At 32.4% G+C, this 16,768-nt stretch overlaps 1 protein-coding gene across 1 annotated transcript; it reads left to right on the top strand.

Annotated features, from left to right (window-relative positions):
* The first annotated feature begins 1,487 nt into the window (after positions 1 to 1,487).
* Positions 1,488 to 12,406, top strand: LOC132721518 (multiple epidermal growth factor-like domains protein 11). Its single transcript, XM_060705835.1, has 6 exons — positions 1,488 to 1,597; positions 3,618 to 3,715; positions 4,854 to 4,919; positions 7,850 to 8,041; positions 10,072 to 10,209; positions 12,186 to 12,406. Exons 1-6 carry the CDS (start codon positions 1,488 to 1,490, stop codon positions 12,335 to 12,337), a joined length of 756 nt encoding a protein of 251 aa, XP_060561818.1. The 3' UTR covers positions 12,338 to 12,406.
* Positions 12,407 to 16,768: the final 4,362 nt, after the last annotated feature.

Genomic DNA, 16,768 nt, shown 5'->3' with positions numbered 1-16,768 from the left:
AATACGAATAAACAGTAGATCCCAAAAACACCCACTTTAGACGATACCGATATTTATAGAAACAGTTATAACAAGATATGCTTGTAAAATATGTATGCTCCCTAATGGCAGCCCTGACTATGACCTAGTGGCCAAATAATCAATAGGAATTATATACTGGTTATTTATAGTTACTAGGTTATGCCAACGTCAAGACTGTGTGCAGCACTTTTATGACCTGGTTATTACAAATCTTATTAAATGATTATGCATAAATTTAATGAATCACGTAGGCGTCCTTAAAATGTAGGCCTCCTAAATGAAAGCCAATATGTTATATTTCATACGAAAGGTGAATACCAAAAGTATATCTTTGAATTTAGAGTGTAATGCTGGTTTTTAATGTCAAAACTGCATGGTAAAAAGTGGTGAACATTGCGCAGGTGGACAAGGAAATTTTGTTTGTTTGATTTGGTTTACGTCGCACAAATACAGTATAGGTCAAATGACGATGTTACATCTTTACTGGTGGAGGAAGACCTCAGACGCTATTCCGCACATTATTTCAGCCACAAACTGGCACCTGAATAGAATCACTAACGTTCTGTAAGCTAGCTTGATAGCTTCCTAACGGAAGACTCAAAAGAGTTCTTGTCAAAATTCGAACCCACAGCGGTAAGGGGCAAGTTGTTTGAAGTAAATGACCTTAACAACTCGGATAAGCGCGCCCCTACAAGGAAATTACAATCCTATCCATGCACATTTTCGATTAGGTTGTAAACCAGGAAGGACTGATCCACATTGTAACAGAGGTTAATTTGATTGATTAACCAATAAATTTGTCGCACAGACGTTCATACAAAGCATGGTTTTATTCACAAAAATAAACTACGACACACCCTATTCATTTATCCTTCATGTTTATGAATATTTAAGCACATGGCAAAGTATGTTCATTGAGGTGTTAACATCATTTCGTTTGTTTTAAACGATATTTGTTTTAATAGAATTTGGTTTAAATTTCAAATGATTATGTCAAACGATGAAGTAGAATGACATTTTGCCATTAACAGTGCACCTTCTCTCAATTACGACTAAAGTTCAAAACATGTTTAAGAGAATATTTAAATATAAATTAGCATTTAGTAAAATGTCATACATTTATTGGCAAATATTTCTTGTTAGCATACACTTTTGCTAATTCTCCTACGAAATTTCAGATGACACCCGAAAATGCTTATTCACATTCACAGACCGTTAATGAAGCAGTTAATACTCGTTATCAGTTAGAAATACAACAAACAAACGACCTTCTTATGGGTTCCACTTTCACTAATTTAAGTTAGTTAGACTCACGTAAATGTATATGATTATAATATCTGGGACCTGCCTTATCAACGATTGTACGATTTTGAAAATCTAATCGTACAATTTTGATCTACGATTGTCATACGCTCGATCGTAGGACTGTCCTATCAAAGCGGTCGTACGTTCAACCTAAAATCAGCATGTCTGACAAGCGTGATATGCTCATCTGTAAATGTGAGAATGCTGATGTGGCCACCGGCAAGTTTTTCCAATCTCTTACAGACGCAGACAAAGGCCGTTTTGGGCGGATGTAGTAGAAAGGTAACCAGCAATATATATTAATAGATCATTTACGATACTTAAAAGTATTTTTACATGTGTTGTAGTTGCAAAACTTTATATGCCGCTTTTAAACATCTAAAAGCCATAAATTACAGCCGTGGTCTGTAACAATTTTGAATATGTTAAATAATATGTATAACTGGCAAGCTTAGCATATCACACAGCAACCATATATTTTTCATAGGACTAGAACATGTACAGTTCATGTCAACTCATCTTCTGTTTTGAGGAACAAGTTTTTTTTTGTTTTGTTTTGTATAATCTTTAAAATGAACCAGTTATTCTTTCAATATTCTTCTTTTTAAGGCTAATTATGCCTCAGAAATGCTTGTTACAGGGTAAAAAAATACTTATGATGGCAATTGGTATAATTATAGTGAATTGGTATTTTGCACAGGTCCTTGGAATTATGTCATTCAATAAAATCAGTAAAGTCCGATTAAAGCCCATCTTTATTAATATAATTTCAAGGTCCTGTGATATTTTGTAAGGAAGTTAAAATACTACATGCGACTTTGTTTACATTTTACTACCTTAACAACACACCACTTCACATTTAGTGCTGTTAAAATGTCTTCAGTTGTTAATCATCTTACAGGTTCCTGAATCATTATCAAAACATAATTAAACAAACGTTTGACATTTCTAAAGAATTAACATATATGCCTAATGTGACATTAAGCTATCAATCTCCTTTCTAATCTTAACTTTTGTAGTATATTTTTTAAGTTTGATTTGTTTTAGTGTGAACTGTGTAAGCGGATTTGAAATGATGTTATATTTTCGATCCATGAAGATTGTTCAGCACGACATTATTGTTGTGCTTGTGGTATTTTTAGTTTCAACTTTTCGGCATTTTTTAGTTGGGTGGTTCCAATATTCCTACTTGAATAATGTTGAATCACCCTTAGGATACGAGGCCTGCTTTTTAAATTTGTCTTTTGACGTCTTATCTGTGATACGCAGGCTTCATAACCTCTGATCCCCTTTCAAAATTCCATTTAATTTAGTTCTGCCCATTGTTTTCTCGTTTAGAGCACACGCTTTTTATTTCTTGGGGACCATACGCCGCTTTTCATGGAATGGCACGGAAGTGTTACATTGAAGGTTCCATGATAACCGCCGTATGAACACATCTGCGGATGTTTCTAAATTCAAAATTTTACTATTTCATTTTTAAATGTTGAATTCTGCTTAAGCCGGTGCTAGGGGGCGTTGAAAGTAACTTGCACTTTCCAGTACCGTCCATGAACAGGCTCAATCAAACCGAGCCTGCAACATTTTCAATTTTGCCGTGTTGGGCTTTCTTTAGGGATTCTGTATTTACTATTGAAGAACACTTGAACAAGTCAAATAGAAATGGATTGACTTGAAGGTTTGTGTTTTAATACTATCATTTTTTTAAATTCATTTTACTGTCATGTATTTTTAAATTACATGTGAAAATAATTCTATATTAAGAGCAAAATCTAATAAATTGTAATGTGAAAGCTTCGTTAAGCTGAATATTTAACCAAAACTAGATTTTTTTTTACCAAAATAAAGTATTTTTATTGAATGTCAACCTTTCTGTCAAGCTGATTTTTACAACACCTACAGATCCTTCCTTGCATGACATTTTGACCCCAATTTTGTGAAAATTTAGATGTTGCAAAATTGTTAATGTTTATGCTGTTATCAATATGTTTTCAACAAACATCAAATTTATTAGTTACTATTCATTTCATACTAAAGGGTAACAATGTACCTTGTTTCTAAAAAAGCAGGCAATTTATTTCACCCTTTTACCAGTAAATAGTACTAAATACCCTGCCCTACTACATATTTTCACGAAGTTGTGACTTTATATTACACAACAAGAACAAGATCTCAGGACGGTGAGATTAGGTATTGACAGTTTCTAGATACTTTTAGTTTAACTCTGTCTTCATTACAGACACAAATGGAATTTATTTAAGGCTGATACATATGATTAATAATCTTTTCAGTCACAAGCCAAGAAGAAAACTATACAGCATATTGCGGAAACCAGAAAACAGGTGGTGGCCCAGCCCCTATCTGAGACCTGGAGGCATGGGAGAGCAAGGTATGAATTGATTTTATAGTTAGTATGGTGTAACCATAATAGAAAACGTAAACATTGTCTGAAGATACATAAACTGTTTTTCCAGTTTTTATAATATTTCCCATTGCAAAATTATTGCTAATAATTGCATTTTTTTCTGCAACACTGTTCTGACATTAATATTGAAAGTTTCTTAACATCAACATTATCTTTTGTACAAATATTTCATATGTAAAGTTAATTAATAGTTAAAAATGTATTAAGGAAAATTGTTGTAGAATGGCTAGTATGGAAACATTTTCCCTATAATTTATGTGAGATTTTTCCCTTTATTTTATCTTTTTTTAAATTTTGTGTACAAACAGATATCATCATCATCATCATTGCTTTTTGTCCACTTAAAGTATCCTGCATATCTTTCGTGTCTCTAAAACAAGTAAAGCTATAAACAGTCAATGTTTTCAGTCATGCTATTATGTATATTGATATTTATTATGGATGGTAGTTGATAAGTGTATCTGTCTTTCTCTGATTTAAAGCATATTAATATTATAATGTAACATAAGCTAAGCTGTCATTTTCATTTCTAGGTAGATGTATACATATCTATATACATATAGGGTAGACAGACAAGAGCAAAGATATACATAGAAAAGTCACACAAATATTGTGAATTATGCAGCAATCCATAGACTACATAAATTTATATACCAGAAGGCTACATTCTTAAGATTTAGCAAAATATGCAGTTTATGGACATGTGACTTGTACTATTAGTTATGTATTAGTACTGTAAGTTATGTATTACCTAATACATACTACTTATTTAAGCTTTGGGAAGAAAGGAAATTTTGAAGGATATAGAATTTGAAAGTAAGAATAACAAAATGTTTATTCAGCAATTTAACAAAGTATATAATGTGTAATCAATAATATATGTTGACATGTATTGTTGAAATTATTTATAGTCACACAATGTCGCATTTTATAAAAAATGATAGGATTGTAGCATTTAATTAAACTGAGGTAAAGTGTACCAAAATAGTCCAAAAATCAAAAAGAAAAGCTTTCTAAAATCTTCTGGAAACATATACATATATATAAATGAAAATATATCGTCATTAACATAAATTACTGCCGTTTTTTTTTCTTATTCAAGCTAGAATTAATGGAATGATACACATGGGTGATAATGAGCCAGTGCCAAAGAAGGCAAACTATGACAGTAAGTTTTATTCTGTCAAAGGATTACATCAATTATTTTATTATTCATTTATTAACTTACATGATACAAAATACTAGTGATTGAGGACTGAGGTCTTGAAAAGCCCGCACTTGAGTAAAACCACAGATGCCCCATAGGATGTAGATACATATTGTTTCCTCAAATAGAAAGAAAGTTGTGTGGGATAGGTGATTTGAAGACAACAACCTTAACTACTCAGACACAAATACCCCAGAACTTGACTCGAGGCATAATTAGTACATTGAAATACAGTGCTTGCACATTGAATCAGAATTTTAAAAAACTGATATAAACTATTAAAAACTGTTAACATAATTCAGTGTGTTTTTGAAGTTATTTCTTGTCACATAAATGCACTTTTTGCAAATTGACCTTATCTTAAACTTGTTCCACTATGTAAGTACATGAAAATTGTTCAGACTTAAATTTTTTAACCTGACTTATTTTTATTTCATTTTCAGAGAAAACAGAGAATTACATATATCAACTTGTTGAACAACAGACAGAATCGAATTCAACATTATAAACAATAAATCCGTCTCTAGATGGCATTGAAAACTTATTAGACAAACTTATTTAAAATTCTATCAAGAGCCGTATTTTTCCCTTTTGAACTCAGAAGGACCGAAAATGTGTGTTATTATGGCAATAAAGTCGATGTTGACATTCTTAATTTAGACATGTGATAAAACCATTAACATTTTTACGCGCTGAATATTAATGTGGAAACATAACAGGCGCAAATTAGCTCTTAATATCAGATTTGACAGCTTTATTAGTTGACACTTGTTAGGATCGAAATAATATATCTCAATCAGTAATTTTATCGATTGATAAATTAAACTCACTGTTTGTCTTTCATATGTGCATCATTAAATCAACTCGGCCATGCCGATGTGATTACTTGCATCCGGACTCCAAACAGAGATTTCATTTAACACTAAAATAACTATTAACGATATATTATTTTGTAATCATTATTTTATAGTTATTCTAAAATTTAAACAATTGTGAAAATTTAAATTTAAGCACCCACCCTCTTTAACATAGTATTGGTGGCTAATTTTATAATGAACATCTCCTGTCCTATCTGTATTTTGACATCAAAATTGATTTAAGGATATTTGTTTTGAAGTAAAAGTTGAGCCATTATGATAGTTGCAGGAGTTATAAGTCCTTTTTAAACTTGGAATATTGAAAGGTTTATATGACCCTGCTTAAATGGTTGTTTGCTTACCCAGTCACAAGATGAGCGTTATATTGCAAACATTTTTTTAAAATTGCCATATAACTTGTCAGGAATCGTTGTAACAATTTCATAAAACAGCAAATTACTTTTTTGTGGAGGAATGAAATATTTTACCAATCATAAATTTAAACATCATGATAATCCAATGAAAAATGATGTGAGAAAATGTGCAGTATTTGAATTTTTGATATTTAACAGGCAAAGTTGTAAAACAATGTCATATTTCTGAAAGCTTTATTTTTAGAAGTAATTTATGTCCTGTTTTTCAAAATTATTGTTATCAATAAATTAATAAAGTAATTTATTTTAGGAAATGACAAATTAATATTCATCACATTAACTGAAAATCTTTTACATGTGTAGTTTACTAATATTATTTTGTACTAGTACTTAAGGTATTACCACCCTAATGGGCACTATAAGGAACTAAACAATTGACATCATAGGTCAGATATATACCTTAAAGTACACCTGTATGCAAAATTTAAACAAAACTTACCGTACGGAAATCAAGTTATGCCCACTTTTCTGAATTCAAGCTAGGATGTTATGAGGGCCCTTTTTTAGTAATGAGGAACCTTTAAATAATTTGCAATAACAGTCTAATGAAAAATGTTTTCCCATTATTTTTGGTAAGAAACAAAAAGTACTATTCAGCTAACAATCCACAAATGCAAAATCATGGTTTCTACTTAAAATTTATGAAATCTGTATAAAACTGTTACCCTACCCCACCCATTTTTACCACGTGTCTGACCATTTTCCTACTTAGGGAGCCTAATTTAAAAACTCCTAAAACTTTACCCAAATGAGTGTCTGTTTTCAAAGTTTCCCTACATCTTTTAAGAAGTATATTCAATTTGGTTGATCTTGTAAAATATGAAATACTTTTACCGTCTAGTTTTGATTTTATTATTTTATTTATTTTATTTATTATATCAGGTACCTTATTTATTACTAGATTTAGCATAATTTAGCCAATAAATACCTATATAAATAAAAAAAATCAAACTTTAATACTTTTTTCTTTCCAAATGCGACATGAGAGATACATGAAGAATGTTAAAAGAAAAAAAATAAAGATAGAAAAACTTGACCCTTCTGGGGATTGAACCCACGGTCCTCATTTTCAATGTAGTTAACAGAAGTTCTAGCCTATTTGAAAACTCTTCAAAGCGGAGGTAATGCATTAGGATGGTAATACCTTAATCCCTTAAATGTTTATTATTCATTACAAATATTATTTTTTCTTATCAAAGGTATTATTGACTCTGACAATAAGTTAACTACTGTGCTAATTTTGGTTAATGTGAAATACAATGTAATTATTTTAAGTAATACCTGGGTGCTAAATTGAGATTAAAAAATAGATGTAATTGTTTTAATTGATCGAAATGTTATAATTCAAGTGCACAGAGCAAGTAATTATTTTAATTTGTATGTCTTAAAACAATTCGTCAATAAATTTCTTTCATTCTCTTTTCTTTTCATAATACCTTTCTGCAATGCTGAAGAAAGTTTTCGGGGGCATTTGTCACTTTTGCGTGACAGCTCTTATTTTTAATATTTCTACGGTTATCTGTTACATAAACTTTTATTAACATTTGTGTTTAACACATACACGTCTTGTATAACGAATTTATTTGATATAATGTTTGCTTTTTCGAAAATATATTCTGCAATGTGAATAAACATAACAGTTTATACTTGATAGGATGTAGCATTGGAAAGTTTGGTGCAGAATGTCTGAAGAATTGTCCGTCTAATTGCAAAAATAAATATTGCAACCACGTCAACGGTGCATGTATCGGTGGATGCAAGCCGGGCTATCAAGGATATCAGTGTCAAGAAAGTAAGTATTTTTAATTGTTTAATTATGCAATACAAGCGGAGGTAATGCATTAGGATGGTAATACCTTCATTCCTTTAATGTTTATTATTCATTACAAATATTATTTTTTCTTATCAAAGGTATTATTGACTCTGACAATAAGTAAACTACTGTGCTAATTTTGGTTTATGTGAAATACAAAGTAATTATTTTAAGTAATACATGGGTGCTTAATTGAGATTAAAAATAGATGTAATTGTTTTAATTGATCGAAATGTTATAATTCAAGTGCCCAGAGCAAGTAATCATAATTATTTTAATTTGTATGTCTTTAAATAATTCTTCAAAATAAATTAATTAATTCCTGTCTTTTATTATTATTACTTCTGTCAGAAAGTCATTATCATTATCATCTTGTGTGATGATTTCCTCAGACTCTTGTACTCCAGTAGTTTTACAAACGTTGTGCAGCCTCATACAAGCTAACACAACTTGGCTGCTCTTTTCTGGCGTAAACGGTAGAACACCACGACCTTTGTGAAGGCATCTGCAATGAAGACATAAATATTTGTTATAATGTTATTTGCTTCATGCGGTATGTCATTACTTCAATAAATTGACATTTCCACAAAAATAAGGCCAGAAGTAGAGATCAAAAACAACACACTATGATAAAATGGTTCAATACAATAATAACTACAAAAATAAATACAAACTGCAATCTGCTTAATGTTATTGACAATGAGAGATCTCCCTTTTGCTAGACTTTTAGGTTTCCAGTGATGTGTGACAGTCGTAGAATATCTCCATCTCAGAAGTTTTTTTTTTAATTTATGTTCCTTCAGGATCATTTAATTCCAATACTTTTTAGTGTTGAAGATTGACTATCAGGTTAACCGGTGCTTGGTAATCATAAACTGACTCAATAAAACCGAGTCTACAATTATCAACTTCTTTCTTTGCTTTCTGTTCTATTTGGTGATTGCTCAATGACCTTTTTTATGCCGCCAAAAGGCGGCATATTATAAAAGCACCGTCTGTCTGCCTGTCCGTATGTCTGTGTGTCCCCGTTTAATTCGTGTCTGGACTGTAACTTTGTCATACATTGACGGATTTTAAAATAACTAGGCTCAAATGTCTACGACATGTAGACGATGTGTCGCGTCTAAGTATCACGTCCCTACCTCAAAGGTTAATGTCACACTAACATTTTGAAGTTTCACATTATCACAATAAGAGTTGATAGATACACACATTTATGTCCGGACTGTAACTTTGTTATGCAGCATTTAAAAAAAAATAACTTGGCATAAATATCTACCATATGAAAGTGATGTGTCACGTCTAAGAATCACGTCCCTACCTTAAGCGTCCATTTTGAATTTTCAAAGTATCACAATTAGAGTTAATACGTACACAGACTCATGTCCAGACTGTAACTTTGTCATGCATCGAAGGATTTAAGAATAACTTGGTATAGAAGTATATCACATCAAGACAATGTTCCATGTTTAAGAACCATGATTCTACGTTAACAGTCAAGGTCACACTTACAGTTTGAAGGTTCAAGCTATCACAATAAAAGATACCATGTACACACATTCGTGTCCAGTCTGTAACTTTGTCATGCATCAAAGGATTTTTAAACAACTCCAAATAAATGTTTACTACGTCAGAAGTAAAATGTTTACTTTAACTCATCTCCCTACCTCCAAGGTCAAGGTCACACCTACAGTTTGATAAAACATAGTTAGTTTGCTATAAATAGCACATCATTTCACAAGAACATTATTAAGCAGTTAGTTACTTTCATTTTCTTTTCTTTCATAATACCTTTCTGCAATGCTGAAGAAAGTTTTCGGGGGCATTTGTCACTTTTGCGTGACAGCTCTTATTTTTATTATATCTACGGTTAATTGTAATGTAAACTTCTATTAACATTTGTGTTTAACACATACACGTCTTGTATAAGGAATTTATTTGATATTATGTTTGCTTTTTCGAAAATATATTCTGCAATGTGAATAAACATAACAGTTTATACTTGATAGGATGTAGCATTGGAAAGTTTGGTGCAGAATGTCTGAAGAATTGTCCGTCTAATTGCAAAAATATATATTGCAACCACGTCAACGGTGCATGTATCGGTGGATGCAAGCCGGGCTATCAAGGATATCAGTGTCAAGAAAGTAAGTATTTTTAATTGTTTAATTATGCAGATACAAGCGGAGGTAATGCATAAGGATGGTAATACTTTAATCCCTATAATGATTATTATTCATTACAAATATTATTTTTTCTTATCAAAGGTATTATTGACTCTGACAATAAGTAAACTATTGTGCTAATTTTGGTTTATGTGAAGTACAAAGTAATTATTTTAAGTAATACCGAAGTGCTAAATTGAGATAAAAAAATATTTTAATAGATCGAAATGTTATAATTCAAGTGCCCAGAGCAAGTAATCATATTTTAATTTGTATGTCTTAAAACAATTCTTCAAAATAAATTAATTAATTACTGTCTTTTATTATTATTACTTCTGTCAGAAAATCATTCTCATCATCATTTTGTGTGATGATTTCCTCAGACTCTTGTACTCGTGTAGTTTTACAAACGTTGTGCAGCCTCATACAAGCTAACACAACTTGGCTGCTCTTTTCTGGCGTAAACGGTAGAACACCACCACCTTTGTGAAGGCATCTGCAATGAAGACTTTAATATTTGTTATAATGTTATTTGCTTCATGTGGTATGTCATTACTTCAATGAAATGACATTTCCACAAAAATAAGGCCAGAAGTAGAGATAAGAAACAACACATTATGATAAAATGGTTCAATACAATAATAACTACAAAAAAAATACAAACTGCAATCTGCTTAATGTTAATGACAACAAGAGAGCTCCCTTTTGCTAGACTTTTAGGTTTCCAGTGATGTGTGACAGCCGTAAAATATATCTTCATCTCAGAAGTTTTTTTTTTAATTTATGTTCCCTCAGGATCATTCAATTCCAATACTTTTTAGTGTTGAAGATTGACTATCAGGTTAACCGGTGCTTGGTAATCATAAACTGACTCAAAAAAACCGGGTCTACAATTGTCAACTTCTTTCTTTGCTTTCTGTTCTATTTGGTAATTGCTCAATTACCTTTTTTATGCCGCCAAAAGGCGGCATATTATAATAGCACCGTCTGCCTGCCTGTCCGTCTGTCTGTGTGTCCCCGTTTCATTCGTGTCTGGACTGTAACTTTGTCATACATTGAGCGATTTTAAAATAACTAGGCACAATGTCTACCACATCTAGACAATGTGTCGCGTCTAAGTATCACGTCCCTACCTCAAAGGTTAATGTCACACTAACATTTTGAAGTTTTACATTATCACAATAAGAAGTGCTAGATACACACATTTATGTCCGGACTGTAACTTTGCTATGCATCACTTTTTAAAAATAATAACTTGGCATAAATATCTACCATATCAAGGTGATGTGTCACGTCTAAGAAAAAATCACGTCCCTACCTTAAGTGTCAAGGTCACAGTATCATTTTGAATTTTCACAGTATCACAATTAGAGTTAATACGTACACAGATTCGTGTCCAGACTGTATCTTTGTCATGCATCGAAGGATTTAAGAATAACTTAGCATAGATGTATATCACATCAAGACAATGTTCAATGTTTAAGAACCACGATCCTTCTTTAAAAGTCGAGGTCACACTTGAAAGATACCATGTACACACATTCGTGTCTAGTCTGTAACTCGTCATGCATCAAAGGAATTTTAAACAACTTCAAATAAATGTTTACTACATCAGAAATAAAATGTTTACTATAACTCATCTCCCTATCTCCAAGGTCAAGGTCACACCTACAGTTTGATAAAAAAGAACAATATTAAGCAATTAGTTACTATCATTTTCTTCTCTTTTCATAAACCTTTCTGCAATGTTGAAGAAAGTTTTCGGGGGCATTTATCACTTTTGCATGACAGCTCTTATTTTTATTATTTAATTCTACGGTTAATTGTAATGTAAACTTTATTTAACATTTGTGTTAAACACATACACGTCTTGTATAAGGAATTTATTTGATATAATGTTTGCTTTTTCGAAAAAAGATTCTGCAATGTGAATAAACATATCAGTTTATACTTGATAGGATGTAGCGTTGGAAAGTTTGGTGCAGAATGTCTGAATAATTGTCCGTCTAATTGCAAGAGTATATATTGCAACCACGTCAACGGCGCATGTACCGGTGGATGCAAGCCGGGCTATCAAGGATATCAGTGTCAAGAAAGTAAGTATTTTTAATTGTTTAATTATGCAGATACAAGCTAGTTTTGAAACTTCTATATTTTGTATATTTTCCCGATTAAATTGCTATGTGTAGATGACTCCTGTTTTAGGTATTCGTACCTCAAATCCATAAAAAACAGTGAAAATACAAACGTCTCTGATTATTATTTATAATTATTATACATAAAACAAAACACACCATTCATTTACCATTCATACAAAATATCTTCACACGTATACGTCCTTTTTACTAAACAATAATAAACACACGGTGAGACCTATGGAAGGAGATATCCGCCACAATGGAAGGATATTTAAGTAAAATGCCATTCATGCAAATAACTTATTCTTGTTTGTGAATAAAATTCCTTTCATGTAAATGACATATTCTTTCTTTGTTAAGTGAAATATATTTATGTAAAGAACTTGTTCTTGCATGTACATTAAATGGATAATATGGCAAATTTCATTTGTCTTACAAATCTGAATGCAAAATGTATTAACGCAAAACGATTAATACTTATTTTATAAGCTTACAATATTAAAGCTGGAGTTTTATTTTTTACGTCGTATTTTATTCTCTGTGTCCTAATTTGCTAATTACTTTTTACGATATACACGATGTACTTTACAAATTTTATATTTAATCTCGTTATTCGTACTTTCTATTTAACATCATTTAGAAGTTATATAACATCACTTAAAATGTGAAATAGAATACTTGTCGCGTAAATATTAAAAAGTTAAGCTGAAGGCCTGGCCTGACTCGGGATTCAAAAGATAAAGCCCTAAGCTTGACATCAAATGAATTTTTCAAGACAGACTATTGTTTTCTACGGGGGCTGTTCGAAAAAAATGCTTATTGTCCTCAATCTCGTGATCCACGTGGGACACGATTAAAACCAATACATACCTGTACAACGGTGTATAAATGATCATGTTAGACTAAGTGTAAGACATACAATTTGCCATTTGAATACACGCAGTCATTGACCACTGTACTAAAAATGGTTTATAGAAGCGTCGACGAAAAGTATGAAATACGGGCTTACCTCAAAGTTCGCGCAAAACTGGGTTGCTCTTTGAAGAAGTTGATGACTGAACTCTCGATTGATTATGGGCCTTCTTCTCTGTGTTATGACACAGTAAGGCGATGAAAAAAGAAATTTGAGTCTGGCGTAGAGTGCATCAAAAATGCACCAAAATCAGGTAGGGCAAAATCTGCATCTCGTAACGAAATCGTCTCCGAAATAAAGGACATCACTAAGGAGATGCCAGATTTACAGTTCCTGATATTGCACGAAAGGTAGGCGTATCACTATCAACGGTTAACTTTATTTTGAAGAAGCATTTGAAAGTCAGAAAGATTTCTGCTAGATGGGTGCCACATCTGTTGACCGATGAGCAAAAGAGGCAACGGGTTAATATGGCCAAAAAGCTGCTTTAAATGCTTCCAAAATATGACAAAAAAAAAAAAACAGTTTGCCAATGTCGTCACAGATGGTAAAACTTAGGTACATTATTTTGAGCCCGTCAGAAAAGTTAGCAACAAAGTCTGAGCCGCTATACACAACAAACGCCCAATAATTGCCAAACGGTCTTTGAGTGCAAAGAAGGTTTTGAATGCAATTTTCTTCTCTTGTGAAGGAGTCGCAATTTACGGGCCGGTAAAAAAGGGCAAAAGTATCACTGGGAATAACTACAAAGACGTAGTACGTTGGAAACTGGAAAATTATTATAAGACACGACGCCATGTCACTGGTTTTAAGCATATCCGTCTTCTACATGACAATGCCCCCGCTCATACCTCCGCAATAGTTTCGTCGTTTTTAGGAAAATTAAAAGTAACTGTTTTGCCTCATCCCCCATATTCTCCAGACCTTGCCCCATGTGATTTCTTTTTGTTTCCGAAATTGAAATCCTTCCTTGCTGGGTGGAAATACAAGTCCCGACAGGCACTTGGATCTGCCATTCATCAGTACCTTATTTATGTGCCCAAATTAGCGTACCGTGACGCCTACAAGAAGTAGATACATCGGCTGAAACTTTGCATTTCTAGTTTTATAGCTGCTTGCTTTCACCCATTAGGAAAAATAATGTCTTCTGTTACATTGTGTATGTTTCATTATTCCTGTATCACTCATTAGGAAAAAAATAATCTTTACATAACGTTTTAATAATGTCATACTCCAGTTTATTTTAAGGATAATTTAAAATGTATAATCACATGTAATTTAAATTTGAACAAAGAAATAAGTCAAAGTGATTGTATTCATTAAATGTTATTACTAATAGAATGTCAAGCGTTGACGTTTGGTGCAGATTGCAAGGAAAATTGTTCTTTCAATTGCAAAAATGGTTATTGCAATTACGCCAAATGTACTTATGGATGCAAGCCAGGTTATCAAGAAGATAAGTGTGAAAGAAGTAAGTCTTTCAATTCTAAATTTTTATGCAGGTAGTGTTATGTTTCAATGTATGTTCTTTCCGGTTTATTTAATTCCAATACTTTTTTTAGTGTTGAAGTTTGTCTATCAGGTTAACGAGTGCTAGCACGGTAGATGTTGCACTTGATATTAAAAATCATATACAGACTCAATTAAAGCGAGTCTACAATTGTCAAATTCTTCCTTTGCTTTCTGTTCTTTATGGCAATTTCTCCATTTCGATTTTATGCCACCGAATGGCCGCATATTAATGGTACCGTTCGTCTGTCTGTCCGTCTGTGCATCCCCATTTTATTCGTATCCGGACTGTAATTGTGTCATACATTGAGAGATTTTGAAATAGCTAGGCACATATGTCTTTCACATCACGACGCGCCGCGTCCAAGAATCACGTCTCTTCCTCAAAGGTCAATGTCACACTAACATTTTGAAGTTTCACATTATCCCAATTAGAGTTAATAGGTAAACACATCCGTTTCCAGACTGTAACTATGTCACGCATCGGGTGATTTTAAAAAACTTGACATAGATGTCTATCACATCAAGACAATGTGTCGCGTCCAAGGACAACATCCCTTCTTCAAAGGTCAAGGTCACACTTACATTTTGAAGGTTCAAGCTATTGCAATTAGAGATACTAGGTACACATATTCGTGTCCAGCCTGTAACTTTGTCATGCATCAAAGGATCTTAAAACAACTTGGAATAAATATTTATTACATCAAGACGACGTGTCGAGTCTTAGACTCATGTCTCTACCTCCAAGGTCAAAGTCACATATACAGTTTTATGGTTTCGCATTCTCACAAGTAGAGTTGAAAGGTTCACACATTTATGTCTGGACTGTAACTGTTTAGACATGGAAGTATTTTTAAAAAGCGTAGCATATACTTCTACCATATGAAGACAACATGTCGCCTTTTAGACCTATGTTCCTACCTTTAAGGTCACTCTGACATTTAGAGTGTATTCATTTTCTCAAGAAGAGTTTAAAGATACACATTCGTGTCCGGTCTGAAACTTTGTCATGCATCGAACAAATGTCTACCATATAAAACGACGTGTTGATCCATGTCCCTACCTCCAATGTCAAGGTCACTCTAATATATTGAAGATACTTATGCTCATAAGAGTTTGAAGGTACCCATAAGTTTCGAAACTGTAACATTGTCATGCATTTAAGAACTTATAAAATAATTTGGCATAAACATCTACCACATAATTTTTATGATGATGTGCCGCATCTAAGACCCATTTCCCGATGTGGTTAGATTGCTATAAATAGCACTTCATTTCACAAGAACAATATTAAACAATTAGTTACTTTTATTCCCTTAAACTATTCCTTCCCTTACATAAGAATATGACTATACCTAAAACTGTTTTAATAGAAAACAACAACTTGTTGCAATACAAATTCTATATTTGTGTAAGCGTCTCTACATTTTTAAGATAAACTTAACTTTTGCAGGGGAGATCATCCGGATATTACTTAATAGAAATACAAACTTAATTTTTTCCCTTGGGTAATCTGTAATTTTAATGCTAACATTCTAAAGTTTAAATCAGTGTTTCCAAAGATTCCTTTTCCATTTTCACACTTAATATAAAAATGTCTTTCCGTCGGTAAATCAAACAAATCTATAATTTCTTTTATGTAACACCGATTCGGAGATATAAACGACTTCCAACAAGGAATAACTTATACTCCATGCGCGTGAACACAAGCCGATTTCATAATTACTATATGAATAACAGATATAGAAGATACAAATAACCCAAACTGTCCTTCCCAGCTTTCCGAAAAGGCGTCAATCCCAAAACAATCTGGGTTCCAAAATGTTGAATTAAATTTTGTCTGTTTAGCATTATAATATGACGCAAACCAATCAACATTTAATTGACCGAAACGATCAGTTATCATTTATTATATATCGAACAAAATTCGCCAGTCATCAAAATCAGACAACATCGACTACAAATCTGCCTTTTCATTTTG

The sequence above is a fragment of the Ruditapes philippinarum genome, unplaced genomic scaffold, assembly GCF_026571515.1.
Source record: "Ruditapes philippinarum isolate M1 unplaced genomic scaffold, ASM2657151v2 ctg990_1_1_1_1, whole genome shotgun sequence".
In the NCBI taxonomy this organism is placed as follows: Eukaryota; Metazoa; Mollusca; class Bivalvia; order Venerida; family Veneridae; genus Ruditapes; species Ruditapes philippinarum.
This window is presented reverse-complemented; position numbering and strand designations above follow the sequence as displayed.

Bases quoted from the DNA above. Each gene is read 5' to 3' on its own strand.
- LOC132721518 (XM_060705835.1), top strand. From the start codon at position 1,488: ATGTCTGACAAGCGTGATATGCTCATCTGTAAATGTGAGAATGCTGAT. The intron at 4,920-7,849 runs GTAAGTTTTATT...ATAATGTTTGCT, and splicing joins AAAGAAGGCAAACTATGACA to TTTTCGAAAATATATTCTGC. The intron at 10,210-12,185 runs GTAAGTATTTTT...TATACTTGATAG, and splicing joins AGGATATCAGTGTCAAGAAA to GATGTAGCGTTGGAAAGTTT.